General features: G+C 31.4%; 1 protein-coding gene and 1 pseudogene across 1 annotated transcript; one reads left to right on the top strand and one right to left on the bottom strand.

Moving 5' to 3' along the window:
- The first annotated feature begins 669 nt into the window (after positions 1-669).
- On the top strand, positions 670-2,614 carry LOC136972161 (kelch-like protein 10 pseudogene; annotated as a pseudogene).
- Positions 2,615-6,451: 3,837 nt separating this feature from the next.
- On the bottom strand, positions 6,452-8,775 carry LOC136972170 (uncharacterized; the record flags this gene model as incomplete). The annotated part of the gene is made up of 4 exons (XM_067266728.1): positions 8,736-8,775; positions 7,078-7,245; positions 6,713-6,881; positions 6,452-6,618 (listed from the first exon to the last, which is right to left on the bottom strand). Coding segments are annotated over exons 1-4 (516 nt in total), but the record flags the coding sequence as incomplete, so codon positions are not given.
- Positions 8,776-17,301: the final 8,526 nt, after the last annotated feature.

The raw sequence follows: 17,301 nt of genomic DNA on the forward strand, positions 1-17,301 counted from the left end.
AAATTAATTAATTTACAGAAATTCAATAGATATTTTGTGTGGAATGTACGCCATTATCTAAATTGAAAGAATGTAAACGTAACTGCAAAGCTTCGTATCAATTAGTCGAACGGCCTAGGAGTGTATAGAGAACAAACAAACATTCTCATTTATATATATATAAATTCGTACAGCTTAGACTTAATCCACACTTGAATTTTGTTGTAGATTTGTAAATTTAATTAATTTGCAAATTCAATAGAAACCAGTTTATTACAGAAGAACATTTCTGTCATCACTCACAGTATTGGTTTTCACATCTTTCGTAGAAAATATAGCTTTTTGCACAGATCAAGAATTTCTTTGCATTGCATATAGAACAAAACTGGTTTCTAATATGAACGAGCAGTTATTTTATTGTGACATCGTCACAATGCCCGGCTTTAATTTTTAATCATATTTTAAAATTTATTTAATTTAAAATATATGCTCTCCATCTCAAATTATTAGTGGCTTGCCCCTGTACATCATACTTTTCCCTTAACAATAAAGTCCAAAAAAGTCCACATTTTCCTGAAGTTTATAAATAAAAAGGAAACATTTTTCAACGTTAAACAAAAATGAATTAACAAGTTGGCAAAAGAAATTGTTGCATATTTACAATTATCACAACAATAATGAACTTATTATTTATTCAAAACAATTGACACCAGAAGAATTAAGAAAAGTTGAAGGGAAAATGTCTTCAAAAGTAGGAAGATCGTTTAGCCAAAATTCATTAAATATTATGAAAAAAATGAAAGATTCGGGCATATTTTGTGACGTAATCCTTAAGACAGAAGGAGAAAAGTTTCCAGTTCATAAATGCATCATGGCTGCTAATTCCTACTTTTTTGAAATATTATTCATCAATACAACGGACGGAAATAAAAGAGAAGAAGTTCCATTAGAAGACATCGACAAAGAAACCCTTCAACACATCATAGATTATCTTTATTGTGGAAAAATCGAACTGAATGCAGAAAATGTTCGAAAAATTTTTGTTGCCGCTGATGAGTATTTGTTTTCAGAATTAATGGATGAATGTTGTTCCTATATGATTCATCATTTAGACGCTAAAAATTGCATTTCTATTAAAAATGTAGGAAAATATTATAGAAATATCACCTTAGAAAGATCGGCTCATCAGTATTTAATGAAAAATTACGTTGAAGTCTCAAGTCAGAATGAAGAATTGATGGAAATGACAACCGATGAACTGGTAAACGTCTTGAATTGTGAAGAATTAAACGTTAAAGAAGAAGAATTAGTTTGGGATACGGCATTGCGATGGATAGACATAAATCCACAAGAGAGGAAGAAACATATGCCTGATTTATTGAAATGCATTCGTCTAGGGCTTCTCGATTCTGATTTTTTCATGAGAACTGTGAGAACACATCCATACGTCACAGAAAACAAAGATTGTCGTCCTCTCATAATGGAAACATTAAAATTTCTAAACGAATTAGAAACCTTGAGCCAGAGATCCGAAGAAATTCTAACCCCTGACTTGGCTCTGCCTCGAATACCTCACGAAATAATTTTTGCTATAGGAGGATGGAGTTCCGGTTCTCCAACCGATTACATCGAGACATACGATAGCAGAGCAGATAGATGGGTGAAGATGAATGAAGTTGATCCTGCTGGTCCAAGAGCTTATCACAGATGTGCAGTAATAGATCATAATATCTATATAATTGGTGGATTTGACGGAACGAATCATTACAGCGGATGCCGCTGTTTAGATACTATCAAAAAACAATGGAAAGAGATTGCTCCGATGCATTGCAAACGATGCTATGTGAGTGTAGCTGTACTGGACAATCTTGTATACGCTATGGGTGGATATAACGGGATGCATCGTCACAATACCACCGAGAGATACGATCGTAGAACAAATCAGTGGACGATGATGGCACCAATGCACATGCAACGAAGCGATGCCGATGCCACAACTTTAGGCGGTTTCATTTATATTATCGGTGGTTTTACAGGGCAACAGTGCCTTGATTCGGCCGAACGTTACGACCCGCTGGCTAATCAATGGACTCTAATTTCAAATATGAGCAGCCGAAGAAGTGGTGTATCTTGCATCGCTTTCAACGATTGCGTTTATACTCTGGGTGGATTCAATGGCTTGGAAAGATTAAAAACTGTCGAGAAGTACAATCCTCGTAACGATACATGGTCAGAAGTACCCGATATGGCAACATCACGAAGTAACTTTGCTGTAGAAGTTATCGACGATATGATATTTGCCATCGGGGGATATAACGGAGAGAGTATCATATGTCGAGTCGAGTGTTACAGCGAAGCAACTAATCAGTGGTTCGAAGCAACAGACATGAACATTTTTCGTTCGGCATTAGCTGCTTGCAGAATAAATCAGATACCTAATATCACTGATTATATCCATAAACATCGAGAAAAACTGCTAGAAGAGAAAAGACAAAGACTTCTAGAATTGAGAGAAATGGAAACAGAACTAGATTAGTGAACAAATAAAAAAAACGACTAGTGAAAAAATTGACAAAATATCTTCCAGTAAGGTTTTGTTTTGGAGATGAATAAAATTATCTAAATTCTCGCATAAATAACGTTTAAGTCCTTCTGTTTAGGAAGAAAAATATTTAAAATGTTCGTTTTATATGCAATTTTCATCTACTTTATCAGACTAAATAAACGTATAAACCGCATGTTTGACGACTTTTTATTTCAATATTGATACGTCAATACTTTAATTCATAGAAGAAGGTATCGCCCAAATTTGAAATTTGAATATTCTTTGGATTAAAAATGTCTGTAAAATTTGGACATTTTTAATCCAAAGAGTTATGAGAAGGTTTTTATTTGCTTAATGATTACTATTATTACATGGATATATAAATGTACAATTCTGGTGATTCACTCGACCACCAATGGCCGAGTGAATAAAACAACTGAACACAGGGAGTTATTTACGGATTCGTGCCTGATCACGAGTTGGCCACGTGACGTTTTTCGGGTTTTCTCTTACATATCTTGTATCCAAAAAGAGCCAATTTCGCTTAGACAGTTCTCGTGGAAAACACCTTTGCTTGGCAGATCACCCATGAGTTGCATTGCCTTATAGCTTAATAAACATAAACCATCATTTTTGATTTGGTTGTTTTAAAAAATAATGTCTATAAATTAAATACAGTATAATCAAAATAGTCGGCGGAATGAATTTAAACGCCATTAAAAATAGGAACAACGTAAAAAGAGACCAGTTTGAGAATGATTGTATGTATCTTGGTGTAAAACGGCAATATGTTTAATAACAACACTGAGTTCCACGTTTATGTAAGAGGCACCATTGCTACAAGAAGATGCAGAAATGAGGTTTTGGAATCCCTTGTAAGATTTTTTTGGAGTGTCATGGGTGCAGATTTAATTCTGATGGATGAAAATATTCACATACATAAGTCTGCACTCATCAGTGACTTTCTTTACAGTAAATACATTTGTCGCATGAATGGATGGCAAGATCTTCAGACCTAAATCGCTCCATGAACACGAATTGCATCTCATCAGCTACCACCAAGAACACAGCAGAAATTTAAGAAGCTCTTGTTCAAGAATGGACTTTGCTCACGTAGAACTGATAAACATTACTCAGCATGAGCAATCGCTGTGCAGCATGTGTGCGATTAGAAGGCAACCACACGCCACATTAATTATTTTCTATGCAAAAAGATTTACTGCAATGTTTAGTAACTGTTTCTTGTAAGTTATTTGCTTCATGTCCAGCCGTTTACGGCTATTATTATCCTCCCGTAATGATAGACTTATTATACAGTAATGAAATTAGCGCCTGTTTAGAAAATCATGATCTTTCATTCACTCATTTTTATACTGTGATGCTTTTCGGGCCATATTTTCCCTAATTACAATAAAAATATATTTTAAAATGCGAACTCGGATAGTTCAAAATCCCACTAGTTCCTAACTGTACTTTTGTTCTGGCAGGGATTATAGAGATTTACATGTTAAGGAATTCGTTTAGATCGAAGGTCCTACACGCTATAAGAGAACAATAGACCAAGAACAACTCTAATCTGGTCAACATGGCTTTACTTTTATAGTAACACATTTTCAGGTGTCCTCCTACCCACGGACTACCCTTTATTGTCTTAACTCATAAAATACAGCTGGGTTTTGAAATTGCAAGATTGGACTACAAGTAGCAGATTTGTGATATTTATAGGGCTCTACGCTACTAGATTTGAGCGATTTACTACTTTTTTGGCCACTTTAAGAATAATCTGAGCTACATGTAGAAGAATCTGCTTTACTTTTCGATAAAACTTATCTGGCAACCTGTGAGGTTCTCACCGGATACGTGCTATTTACCAGCATTTTCTGTATTTACTTTATCGTGAATTAATTCATATTATGCTATATTATCTTGGTGAATTTTATATCTGAAAGTTTACTCATACAGTAGGTCTGTGCATAAATGTCCTCCAGACTGGAAGGAAAAAGGACAATGGAAAGGGGACACAGTTAAGCTTCAGTAGACGTCTGTTTTATTTCATTACATTTCATACAGTTTACGCATTTTATTATATTTATTTTTAAATTTCTTGTATGTTCCGTTTCTACTTGTGGTATCTATCATTTATAAAGTGATAAAAGTTTTAATGGGGTTGAGTCTTGTTGGAGAAGGAAAGTTTTGTCTGAAGAGGGAAGGGGTTTACGGAAACTTGAACAAACGGAGACAAGGAGAGAGAGAGAGTGTGTGTAAAAATTTCAAGAAAAATGTGGATATAATTTATGGACAGCCCCACGACAACAGTTATGTTACGTGCTGATTAGATTACGTTACGATGAGAAGGATGCAAGCAACTTTTGACTCACCCTGTAATGTATTAAATATTGATAATACTGTAAAATGTCTTTGTTGACGACGATAATTTTATAATTGTTGCTAATCGTTTATAGTTAATATTCAAAAAATAATTCATTAAACAATTAATTTAACACACTTTAAGGACTCGTTAGTAAAATCAAAACAATAAATTGTCTTCGTTTAATAATCTGATAACAAAATTTTGAATAGAGTGGATTTTATAATTTAAATAAATTAATCAAAAATATCAATCAAAATAATTAATTATCCTGAAAATATTCTTATTTTAAAAAATTTTAATGCAAATTTTTAAATGTCAATGTACTTTTTTTACAGTAACAATTTCCATATTTAAAACAATTTGATTTAAATAAAGTATTTTACATTTTTACATAAATATGATATTTTAATTGTTTACATTATATATACAGAGTTTTACCTGAGAAAAAATGAATTTGTACAATTGAAAGTTTTATACACAATTAAGAAAATTATGCTATTTGTTGGCATCTTCATCAGTAAAGTAATATGAAATCATCGGTTTCTTCTCGTAGATATTCGGAGGATGCAGAAGGTTGCAAAACTTCATGATGGATGATGGAAGATAATGTGTTCATCGTGGGGTTTTCGTTGTGATACGATGTTAAATCGTCTCTGTTGTTCAATGACTGAGAATTGAAAGCTTGAGAAAATATAAAATATTAATATTATTATCGTAATTGTAGAATAATTCTATTTTAAAATTTTATATAGCCTACATATATAAAAATATAAAGTGATTGGGGTAGGAAAGCTGGCCATCATCTAAGTTTAACATACATTTTATAATGATATGCTGGTAGAAGTTAATGCATTGTACGAACTTTCTGTCATGTCCCGACAGCCTAATAGCGCTGTTTAAACCGTTTTCATATTGATCGTCAAACACTTAAATGGCCAGGTTTTTACCTCAATCATCTTAAATTATTTAAATAATAATATATTAAAATTATATTTTCTTATTGAATAATTTAGTAAAACTAATACTGTAGCATCTTTTACTTTGTTTCTTTAACTGTATAATGAAAAATAATAAATTGATAGAAGTAAGTAATGCTGCAGACAAGAAAAGTAATAAACATTAGGCCTACTTGTTTTCTATGCTGAATTCTCTATTCATTGAAATAGCGCAATATAAAATTGTTCACTATTTAAAATAAAAATAGCTTATGTAATAATTATATTGCTTACATTTGCAAGCAAACTGATAATTTTCCAATTCATGCATTTGTATAGTTTCATCAACCATTTGTCTATTAAAATGCAAAAGAAAATAATTAATTACGAACTTTACTAATAGTTGTAGTCCGCATCGTTCCGTGTTCTTAAGAGAAAAATCTAAGAAAGCGATACATACCTTCAGAAGAGATATGATCCGTAACCTGTTAAAATTAGTTTTCATTACTTTATTAGGTGGACCGAATTTAATTTAACATTTGAATAAAATTACACACTTACGAAATTTAACGTAAAAGGATCTAAATTGTATTCTGTATGTTGGTGATAATCGGGAGTGTTATTCTCGTTGTTATTTAAATTACCGAATTCATTACTCATCCCGTTCAAAGCGGGGGGATTGTTAATACACGAGAGATTGAAGTTTTCTTCTGTTGGTAAAAAACTTTCGTAACCTGAAACCATTGTTGTCGGTAATTGTGATCTATTGTCTGATAAACTGATTAAATCTGAAAATATTACGATTTTAATGCTATATTAACATTTACAGTACAGTAATTAATTAAACATCAATAGGAACAATAGCTATCTGATCTCTCTTACCGTCGATATTTTTAAGACGATATCGTCTATATGGCATAGACTTAGAAACTTTGCCTAAAAATTCTATTTTGTTTGATAGTCTACAAAATGCAGAACGAAGTCTTCCTTTAGCATTAGTCCAATATCCTTGCTTTTTTGGTTTATAATTACCTTTCTTTCTATCCCATTCCTATAATAAAAAGGGAATTAAAAATGAAATAGTTATTTTTTAGAACTACAGATGGCGATAAAAGTTAAAAGTTGGGGGGAAAAAACCTTTATATTTTAATTTATTTTATAGATTTATTTTAATTAAAATAATTATTAAATTATTTGTAAACGACACTTTTAAAATCATTTTAATTAATAATAAATACTGATCTTACCGCGAAAACAACGAAATCTGTTTCCTTCCATTTTCTTCTCGATTTATGAGGCCAAAACATTACGAATGTTCCTTCATTTCTATTTTCCCATTCTAATGCATGACCAAAACTTTCGTCTTCCAGTTTCGGAAAAATAAAATCTTCAATCAAAGATATTTTTCTAGACATCTGCAAATTAAATACTAAAATATACTTGATTTTATGCGTGTTTTACACGGTAAACAAATATCAAAAGAAGTTTTGTTCATTTACATATAGCTATACTTATGTACAGTACAGAAATAAGATTTAATTAAAGATATTTTACACAATAAATAGAAGTACTGTATGAATATAATGCCATATAATGAATTTATCTATGTATTAAAATCTACATAAGTTTAAGATTTATTCTAAATACCTATTCATTTAATATAGTTATATTTAACTTTCAAATTCATTTTTAAATAATGAGTAAACACAAATATAGATTTACCTAAATGGTTTCTTAATACCTCGGAAGTGCCTCTAGATCCTTCTATGAATTTATAATTATTTGTATCTTACAAGTGTACAATTATTTGTAAATAGCTATATAAATAATAAATAATAATTTATGTACTTTCATTTTAACTATTCTGTGGTTATTATATGTTACAATATATCAACTTTTTACACATATATTGCTACATTTAGATACTGTATAACGTTTTATTTCTTATATATAACATATCTATTGTATAAAATATAATAAGTATATTTAGTTTATTACACTAGCAAAAATGAAAACACAATATAATACTTATATACTTCTCCTTACAGTCATTTTATTTATTATTATTATATTTACTTTTATTTAGATGATTTATAAAATATTATTATAAATTTTAATACGCTATTTAAGAAAAAATTTAAGGAAATACGCTTTAAATTTTAACAATACAATAATAATACAACAATAAAGCAATAGCCCAAAATTTTCTTGATTGATAAAAAATGTAAACACTTTATTATTACAAGAATTCATTAAACGAATGTTGAACATTTATATATAATATTATAATGTGCATTTAATTAAACTAATACATACTGTATGTACTTTATAATTATACTTGTAATACTTTGAACAAAAGTTTTATGACTTGATATTAGTTAGGTTAAAGGATTTAGGAAGCGGTGTATACTAAATTTTTAAAAAAATATAGGATTATAAGTGAATGTTTTAAACATAAAAAAAAAATACCGTCGATTTGAAGTGTAAAGTATTAAAAATGTTTATTCTAGGTAAATACTAAATATATACCGAGATGAGTTTCTATTATTACCTCAATGAAACAATACGACCATACCCTAACAACTGTTCTCTGCAATATAATGCACTACTGCTTTCTTGTAACTTCTAACCTTAGTTTATTTTTACCTTAGAGCGTTAAGTAATAAAATAAATACAAACTGTGGGTATTGTTTTTAAAAATTTACATTACTAAAACATAAAATCTAGAATTTTACTATGTGTATGTATTGATTATATTAATATAATAGGCCTGTATAAAATTATTAAATAAAATTTTACAATTGAAATTGTTTTTTTTTTTAAATTATATTTTTAATGTGTGGTATTCACTCTGTTCTCATGATTAATTTACAATTTTAAAGAAGGAAAAAAAAATTAGACTTACCTTAAACATCATCAGTTATTAACGATATTAATCTAAATTATGACATCGTTTTAATCAACAAAACCGCAAATGGTATTTATATTTACTCATGATGTCATACATTTTATATATATTTTTTTACTTTTAGTTTAATTTAAGCAAGAAGTTAAAATTGAATTAAAACTGGATCTAAATTATAAATTTCTTTTATGATTCAGTTGTCAATATTTTTTCTTCTTACAAATAAAATAAATGTATTTTAATACTTTTAATGGCTTTTAGTAAACACGAAGATAATTTAAGTGATAGGAAAGAGTTAAAGAATTATTTTTAGCTCTTAAAATAACTTCAAAGTTTGATTTATTATGTAATACTGTTGCAATGATATATTATATAAATCTACAAAAAAGAGGGCGAAGTTTATATTTATCAATAACGATATCGAACAGTCTTTTACTGAAAACATATAACAATAGTACTGTATTTGCGTTATCAAATCTAAGTTAGTAATTTGATGACAAAAGACACGGAGAATAATAATCTGTATTACCTATCATTAAAATGTGCTAAAAGTAGTGTTAAAAAAATGTGTTTTTTTATTTGATTAAATTTTTATTTTCATTTTAAATTTAAAAATTAAGACTAGACTCGATTCATTACGATCCATTTCGTAAAATGTTCCAATTATATCTTATATAATATATCAAAATTATGATAAGTGAGCAATCAATCAGGGATAAATAGTGGGGGTAATTGATAATTGAGACCTTTAAAAAAATTAAATAGGTCTAGCTCGCTAACGATGTCATATTAAAAGAATGTCGTCGTCCTCAATACGAATAAAAATGACACTCGCTGCAGATCTGCAGTAGTTAGTTATAATATACCAATACCATTGTCTTTTTTGTTTGTTTGGAAGTATTAATATTTACTTTTAACGTTTCCATATGTGTTCGTGTAAAAAAGACGAATTGCGAGAGAGGAAAAAAATACTTTTTCGGAGGCGACGACACGCACGCTGGCCAGTTTTTATACAGTTTAAGGTCGACACAGTCGGAGATGTCATCTGAAAGAAAGTAAAAACCGGTTCGCCTTATGTACCCCATTCTGTCACTCTTACTTATTCAGCCATTCATAAAATGCGTAATATATATTGAACTTTCTACTTAAACTATAATATATTATATTGTTATTGTCAGCCTTACGAATTTACAGCTGAAAATTTGATTCAACTAAAGCATTTGAAACGTGTAAACATATATTTACTACATCTCCTGTTTCGTGTAAAAACACTTAACCTATCTGTTTTTTATTAAAAGCAATTAACTGAAGAAAAATTATATATATATATGAGATATTCATATGTAATACAAAACAAATTATCATATTTGCATATGTGTGTATTGTTAGTTGTGAAAATATTAAATGTTTCTTTCTTCTACGTACATACAGTACATCTACTGTATATTATATATACATATACTTTCAGGCCAGCAAAGTAATTTTGATGAATATAACTTTGCCTGAAGAAAAATTTCCTTAATTTTTCCTTGATTTAAGTTCAGTAAATGAATACAAGTTCCTTACATCATTAAGTTTAAATATCCTTGTAAACAAAATTTTTATTTTTTACAGAAAGTATTTCAAAATAGTTAATAGATCTATCAATGCTTGTATCTAAGGATTAAATAACATCGTTAATAAAAATGTATAATTTCTGAGAAGTTGTTATGACATTTTTTTCAATATATATCTTCTCCTATAAGTTTAATGTGTTTATATTTGACAATATGCCAGAAATACGTATTTTTTGGCACATCTCTTTCATCTCTTCCTTGATCTTTAAATTTTCTTTGTTCATATTGTTGATTTCGGCTCTCATGGAACGGATTTCGAGGTTCAGACGATCAAATTTGTCTTGGATCAATTCGTAGACTGATTTTAGTGAATATTCCGGTTCTGCGGTGCTTGGTGCTAGAAGATCCTCTGCCGATTCAAAAAAGTATTTGATCGTAGCATACCTCGAGATATCAGCAGTGTTCTTGGAATGTTCCTCAATCAAGTATTCCTTTTCTGACATTTCGGTTGTCTGAATATTTTCTTCGATATCTGTTGTCTGCTCTTTACGTGGTCTTCCTCGTCCCCTTTTTTGCATAACTTCTTGACTTGGTAACGGAGGAGATCGAGGAAGAGGACCGGGATTTAACTCTACACCAGCAATTATTAGCAAAATAATAATTAGTATTCGAGTTAATGAAACATTTAAACTTCTCATTTCAGTTCTACACTTCATATTATACTGTAAAACTTCCATGCCTAACGTCGCCATAACAGCTCAGCAGAAAAGTCACCAACACCCCGCAGGCAGATCACGCCCCCAAAGTAATATATATATATAGTGATTAAAAAATCTTTTTAATTATAAATATAAATTGTAGTTGTTGAAAAACAATATTTAATAAGGAATTGAAAGAATAATGAAAAAACACCGCACTGATGTCAGAAAATGATTTTGTTTTTATAACGGTTACGCTAGATGAAACATGGATTCATTTCTTTCACTTGGAAAGATGTGAACCCAAGCACGGAATGAAAATATGAGTTAATCTCTAGATATGAGAAAGTTCATCGTGGTCTTCTGTTTATAAATCCATGACACGTTTATTTCGCTTCCAGAAATATGTCATCGATAAAGTGGAATAAAAAGTAATAAATTACAAACAGAAACACGAAATAACTACTTTAAAATTCTCTGGGGAAGCTTTTTTTTGTCGTATTATAGTTTTATTTATGTAAAAATAGTGATTCTCGAAGTATATTTCTATATAGCGGTTGAACGTATGAACATAACACGTTATCCTTTTTAAAAATCTCTATGGCCGCATTAAATCAATGTGAAATGTAATGCTATTCCTACTCTTATCGCATTTTCCAATATGTGACATATGGCGCAATAACTGATTTTTTTAGTGCATATTTCCTTTTTTGAATGCGAATTTTGTGATGCGACGAACGTTCCACGTTCTACCAATCTCAATCGAAACATTATCGGTTTAACATGGATTATGTTATATATTATTACAGTTACGATATATCTTTACGATACTGTTTGTAAAAAATGTTAGTAATAAAACTGACAGTAAATTATATAATTTTCGAATGTTATATTTTAAATATTTAGTGTTTGTATTAAAATTATACAATTATAAACTGTCGCACACGAGATCCAATGTTAGAGACATTGAATTTGAAAAAGTAACGAAATTTAAAGAAAAATTAATATTTAATATTATTTTTAAATTTTATTTAGTTCTGTTAAACGTCATTACGTATTACGTCAGTAAATTAAATGATAGCTCCCTCTATCGCTATTACCTCACGACACCCGGATTGGAGGTTACCGGAAGCGCCGCCATCTTGGCACCAAGGGGTAACCCTTGGTGCCAAGATGGTAAACTCCAATTAACCGGATAAATATAAACACAAATATTTAATAATAAATCATCTCTAATGAATATTTTCCCAAATAGCACCAATAAATTTTTTTTCATTGATTTACTTGAAATGCTCTATTGTAACAACTTACGTATTTCATTGATTTTAACTTTTAATTTGTATTGTTGATTTGATTCAATTGATGTGCAATTAATACACGTGGATAAAACGTGACGTGATTATAACCACGCATTTCGGGGTCCAACAGTCTTTTAACCTCAAAAATCGACGTGATCTTATGAAGATACAAGCTGTATGAATGTTCTTACTAGAATTCCATTAGTGACATTTATGTTGCACTTCTAATAGTCCATTTTACATGGTTCTTTGAAGAGACCTTCAAATTTGGGTCTCTTCAAAGAACCATGGTATTGGCAAATTTAGCAGCCTTAACGGAGTCAACAGCAAAGTTGTGACGTGTCCTGTCTGCATGTTGTCAACATATTCTCTGAAATGTTTGCAATAACATATTATAAAATCATGGCAGTCACCTGCCACCATCACAGATATTAGCGACTGACTGAATAAGAGCGCAGTTGGCTAGCATTAGATTGGATCGGATTGGATTTAATAGAAGAATGCAACGCAATACATGGCGATCTACCAAGGAGGAAATGTTCCTTGGAAAGATTTTCTATAGGAAAATGGCCTGTAAACCATGAAAACTTCGCATGGCAGGCCAGTTGGTCAGGTGAGAACTAGCGCCCAACTACCAGTTATCCACACGATCACTGATGGGCCCTGGCCAGAGTTGATATTCATGACACGTATGAATGGACCTTGTCCTTTCATTAAGTTCCACCGTCCCTTTTTTTTACTTTCAAGTTTAAACTTTGTGTGAACTGGATACTAGAAACAGCTTGGCTCTGTATATACAAAGCTATCCCTAGGACCCTATTCATCCATACAAAGAATCCTTGTCCATCGATCTGTAAATTCCTACTAATCTTCCAGTGTATCAGGATACTATACAAAAATTATAAAATGATTAATTGACTAAAATATTTAATTAAAAAATCATCAGTAAAAACTTTTGTCTCACTAGCTTCTACTTGATGAAATCAATTTCGAATGCCACATTCTTTATTGACATTCTTCTTCAGTCACATTTGTAGTGTTCTTAGTGTTCTTTTATTTCTTTGTTATTTCTTTGTGTTGGTCCAATTTCTTCTCTGCCTGCAATTTTTTTTTTTTTTTGGTAATGTTTGCCAGTAACTTTTTGAGCATCTACAATCATCGTTCTCTTCTCTCTCTCTGTATTCTCTAATTCTTTCTTAACACTTGGCGGTCCAGGGCTTAAGTTTTATTAGTCCCTACGTAGATCCGCCCTTGTGTACAGTGACTGCATTAAATTCGTGAGATATGCAAGCCATCTGATCTTTTTTTTTGTGAAGATCGTACAGAAGACAATTCATAAAAATTATTTACTACTTACCATTAATCATTAGTTATTACGTACTCTCACAATTAGGCATAGTCAGTTGTTAGTTACCCTTTCAAAAACAATATCAACTAATATGGCACTAGCCATCAACATTTTTCTGTGTGGCCATATTACCTCGTTGTTGCGAGAATATGGCATTTTGACCCTTTTTGCTTTTTTTTTCTTTTGTCAAAACTATTATCTGGTATTGTAATTAAAGGTTATAAAAATACCTTCTTGACTGTTTTGTACACACATTTATATGGGCGTTATACAGTTATAATATGAAATTAAGTTGCTATTCTTCCCCAACTTACCTTATTTCGGCATCGAATATCCTGGCGCGTTATTCGATGTGGCTGGAAATGTACTGTAGGCCTATACAAGAGTTTAAAGATGAAATAATAGCGTGAAAACCTTTTTAAATATCTAAACACATTATACAAATGGATTATTTGTTTTCAAAATGTTTAATTATTTCTCATTGTTACATAATACGTTAGTAGCAGCGAAAGTATGCGGAACACCGTATTGCAAAATCAGATGTAATTTGGGTATAACATGATTATATATATACACTTATAAAGACGAAAATTTCGAATATTTTTAACATAGTAGCAGAATTTGACACCGACCGGTAATTATGAGGTTCCTTCTTTGGAACTGCTACCATCTGTGAAGAATACCACTGCTTAGGAACGTAACCGTACCGTAATAAAAGACGATGGTAGCAATACGTTTAAATTTTTTACAGGAAAATGACGGTTGGGACTAAAGAAACTGGGGAGATGGCGTCGGAAATTTCGTTGAAAATAAAAAGTTTAAGTAATAAATTTTGTTGCTGTATAGTCGGAGACAAAGATTTATAATTAGCTTTAAGGGATACAACGTAAAAAAGCTTTTTTTTTTTTTTTTGAATTAGTTATAAATCGTCTGAAATGGAATTAACACTTTCAAATCATCTTTTATGTATAAGCTAACTTGCACATCTAAAATTATATTACAGTATTACTGAAAGGCAATAATATAATTAAGAGACTTTCTCTGGTTGCGAGTAGTGTCTAAAGTCTAAATGAAGAAGGATTCAGAACTCCCACACTGTCCATGATTTGTGCGATTCACCCTGAGGAATGTTCGGCACGAAGTTAAGAAAATATTGGGGGAGAAAGGAAAAGAAAGAGGAAGTCGTTCGTCATAAAAACTAACCGACGTTCTCTACAGTCAAAAAATCGCTAGGATTTGCTCTTAGTTTATTATTATTATTATTATTATTATTATTAGTTTAATTTTGTTTCGATAGAAATATTTTTTAAACAGTTTAGTTGGAAATTGCGTGTTCCATGATCTTAAAAAGAATTAAACATTATACTTTATCAATTGTCTACGCACATAAATGTAGTATATACACAAATCCTTTCGAGGCCCGATATAAGGAAAGCAAGAGAATTCTTTTGTCAATAGACAAAAATCATAAACAAATATTTATATATTATATTTTCATTCTGTTTATTTTTTAAAATTTTACTCCGTTTTGGGGGCCCGGTGAGACATATCCTCTCAATCCCCTTTATATAATCCTGTATATATACAGTATATAATATTAATATGCATCGACAATCATTTTATAAGTGTATGTTCTATTTAAACTAATATATGATGAAAAATAAATATTCCACGTATGGCGATCGGTCAAAACTAGGGATTGCAATCCAGCAGTGTTTTGAATCCAGCTGGATTTTTGCTGGATTGAAATCATTCCAGCTGGATCCGGCGCGGATGTATTTTTGGTGCAATAAAGTGTTAAGTTAAATAATAACAAAGGTAATTCTACCAATTAATTTATATTAATATATTATAATAATGTAAGGACGGATAATCAGTGGCTAAGTGGCTATCAGTCTTACCAGTTTTCATATATAGGCTCTACATATTAGTCTGTAGTTATTTATAGGTATATAAAACTATGTACTGGAAGTAGAATAAGTTAAATAAACTACATCTTTATCAATCCAGCAAAATTTAATAAAATAATAACGTTTTCAATCGTTTTTAACGATCTTCCTCGGTTACAAAAAGAATAGAACATTAAATATAGAACATAAAATGTGTTCGGAATAAATATAAAAATTAACGGAAAACGCCCAAACGGACAAAATATAGATATATAAACAAAATAAATAGAGGAAAAAATATATACAGGGTGTTTTTTTTTAAACTGACGGTACTCAGAAACATCTGTAGAGCAATCTAACAGCCGGACTTGTCGCCAAATTTGGGAGAGGGACTAAGGATGACATGGAAAAGAGATTCCGCGAAGAAAAAAAGTAGTACCTAAATTCGCCGGTAGAGGAGGATTTAGCGCTGTTGTAGCGAAAAAGCTACCAGCACTTCACCGAAGAAAGGGTCATCGGTCGCTTTTTTCTACTTGCATGGCCGCCTCGCTCCCCGGATCTAACCCCGTGTTACTTTTTCCTATGGGGTTAGTTAAAGTCCAAGGTCTATCTTGGTAGTGTCCCAAACTCGATGACTTTGAAGGACAACATTTCTCGAACTGCGATGAACATTCCTGCGGACATGTTACGTTCGGCCATAGAGAACACGGTGTTCGGGATGCAATGAGTTGTCCAGCAGGACGGTGATCACGTCGAAGAAGGCAGAAGGTTATTTGCTGATTAATTAAACTTTCGTTATTACACTGAAACCTCTGTCTGATTATTCATTCGTGTGTTTGTTAATTGCAGCTGGATTTTATGCAGATTCTTAGCTGTTTTGCTACAACAGCGCCAAATCCACCCCTACCGGCAAATTTGGGTACTACTTTTTCTTCGCGGAACCTCTTTCCCATGTCGTCCTTAGTTACTCTCCCAAATTTGGCGACAGTCCGGCTGTTAGATTTCTGTACAGATGTCTCTGAGTACCGTCAGTTTAAAAAAAAACACCCTGTATATAAGATCCAACGAAACCGGCATTGCCCGTTAATAACATTAATTAATGTAGAAGGATCTCCACATGGTAGACAATGAGTCCGCATCTCTATGGTTTATACAACCAGTTGTCATGTGCGCCTTGCGGATTTCCAATCTCTCAAGATGTTTGACCGTTTGCCTATTCGTCGTCGTTTTTAAAATTGCCGCTTGATCCCATTGGACGTTAACATCCTTCTGTCTTGCGTATGATGCCAGCGCAGTGTTGTCAAGGTTCTTACTGATTGTATATTTGTGCTCTTGAGCCTTTGTTTTAAACTGCGCATCGTTGCACCCACATAAACAAGCTTGGAATTGAAACGTTGGTTGTGTAAAGGCACCGAATATTGAATATTGAAAGGCACCCGTTGTTGAATTCCGATCCTCTTTCTTTTTATCGTTTCTTAAAAGTTTGAAAACAGTGGGATTACGTCGGTATACAATACGAAAATTATCAGACCAAGTGCTGGATCCAGCAATTGCAATCCCTAGTCAAAACATGACCCCCAAATTTCTTTTTTGCATTTTTTAGACTCAGGGGACCTCGAAACGTCAAGAAAGGCAAAACATTTGGAAATTTTTCCTCTATGTACGGATGTATAACACGATTTTGTTCATCCTATTTGAAGCTTAATAACTCCTGTGCTTTTAGTCGAAAATTCCCGAAATTTTGTAGGGAGGTTTGTGTATTAGGAGCATTGATGCT

The sequence above is a fragment of the Centruroides vittatus genome, unplaced genomic scaffold (assembly GCF_030686945.1).
Source record: "Centruroides vittatus isolate TY-2023 unplaced genomic scaffold, ASM3068694v2 contig_2818, whole genome shotgun sequence".
NCBI lineage: Eukaryota > Metazoa > Arthropoda > Arachnida > Scorpiones > Buthidae > Centruroides > Centruroides vittatus.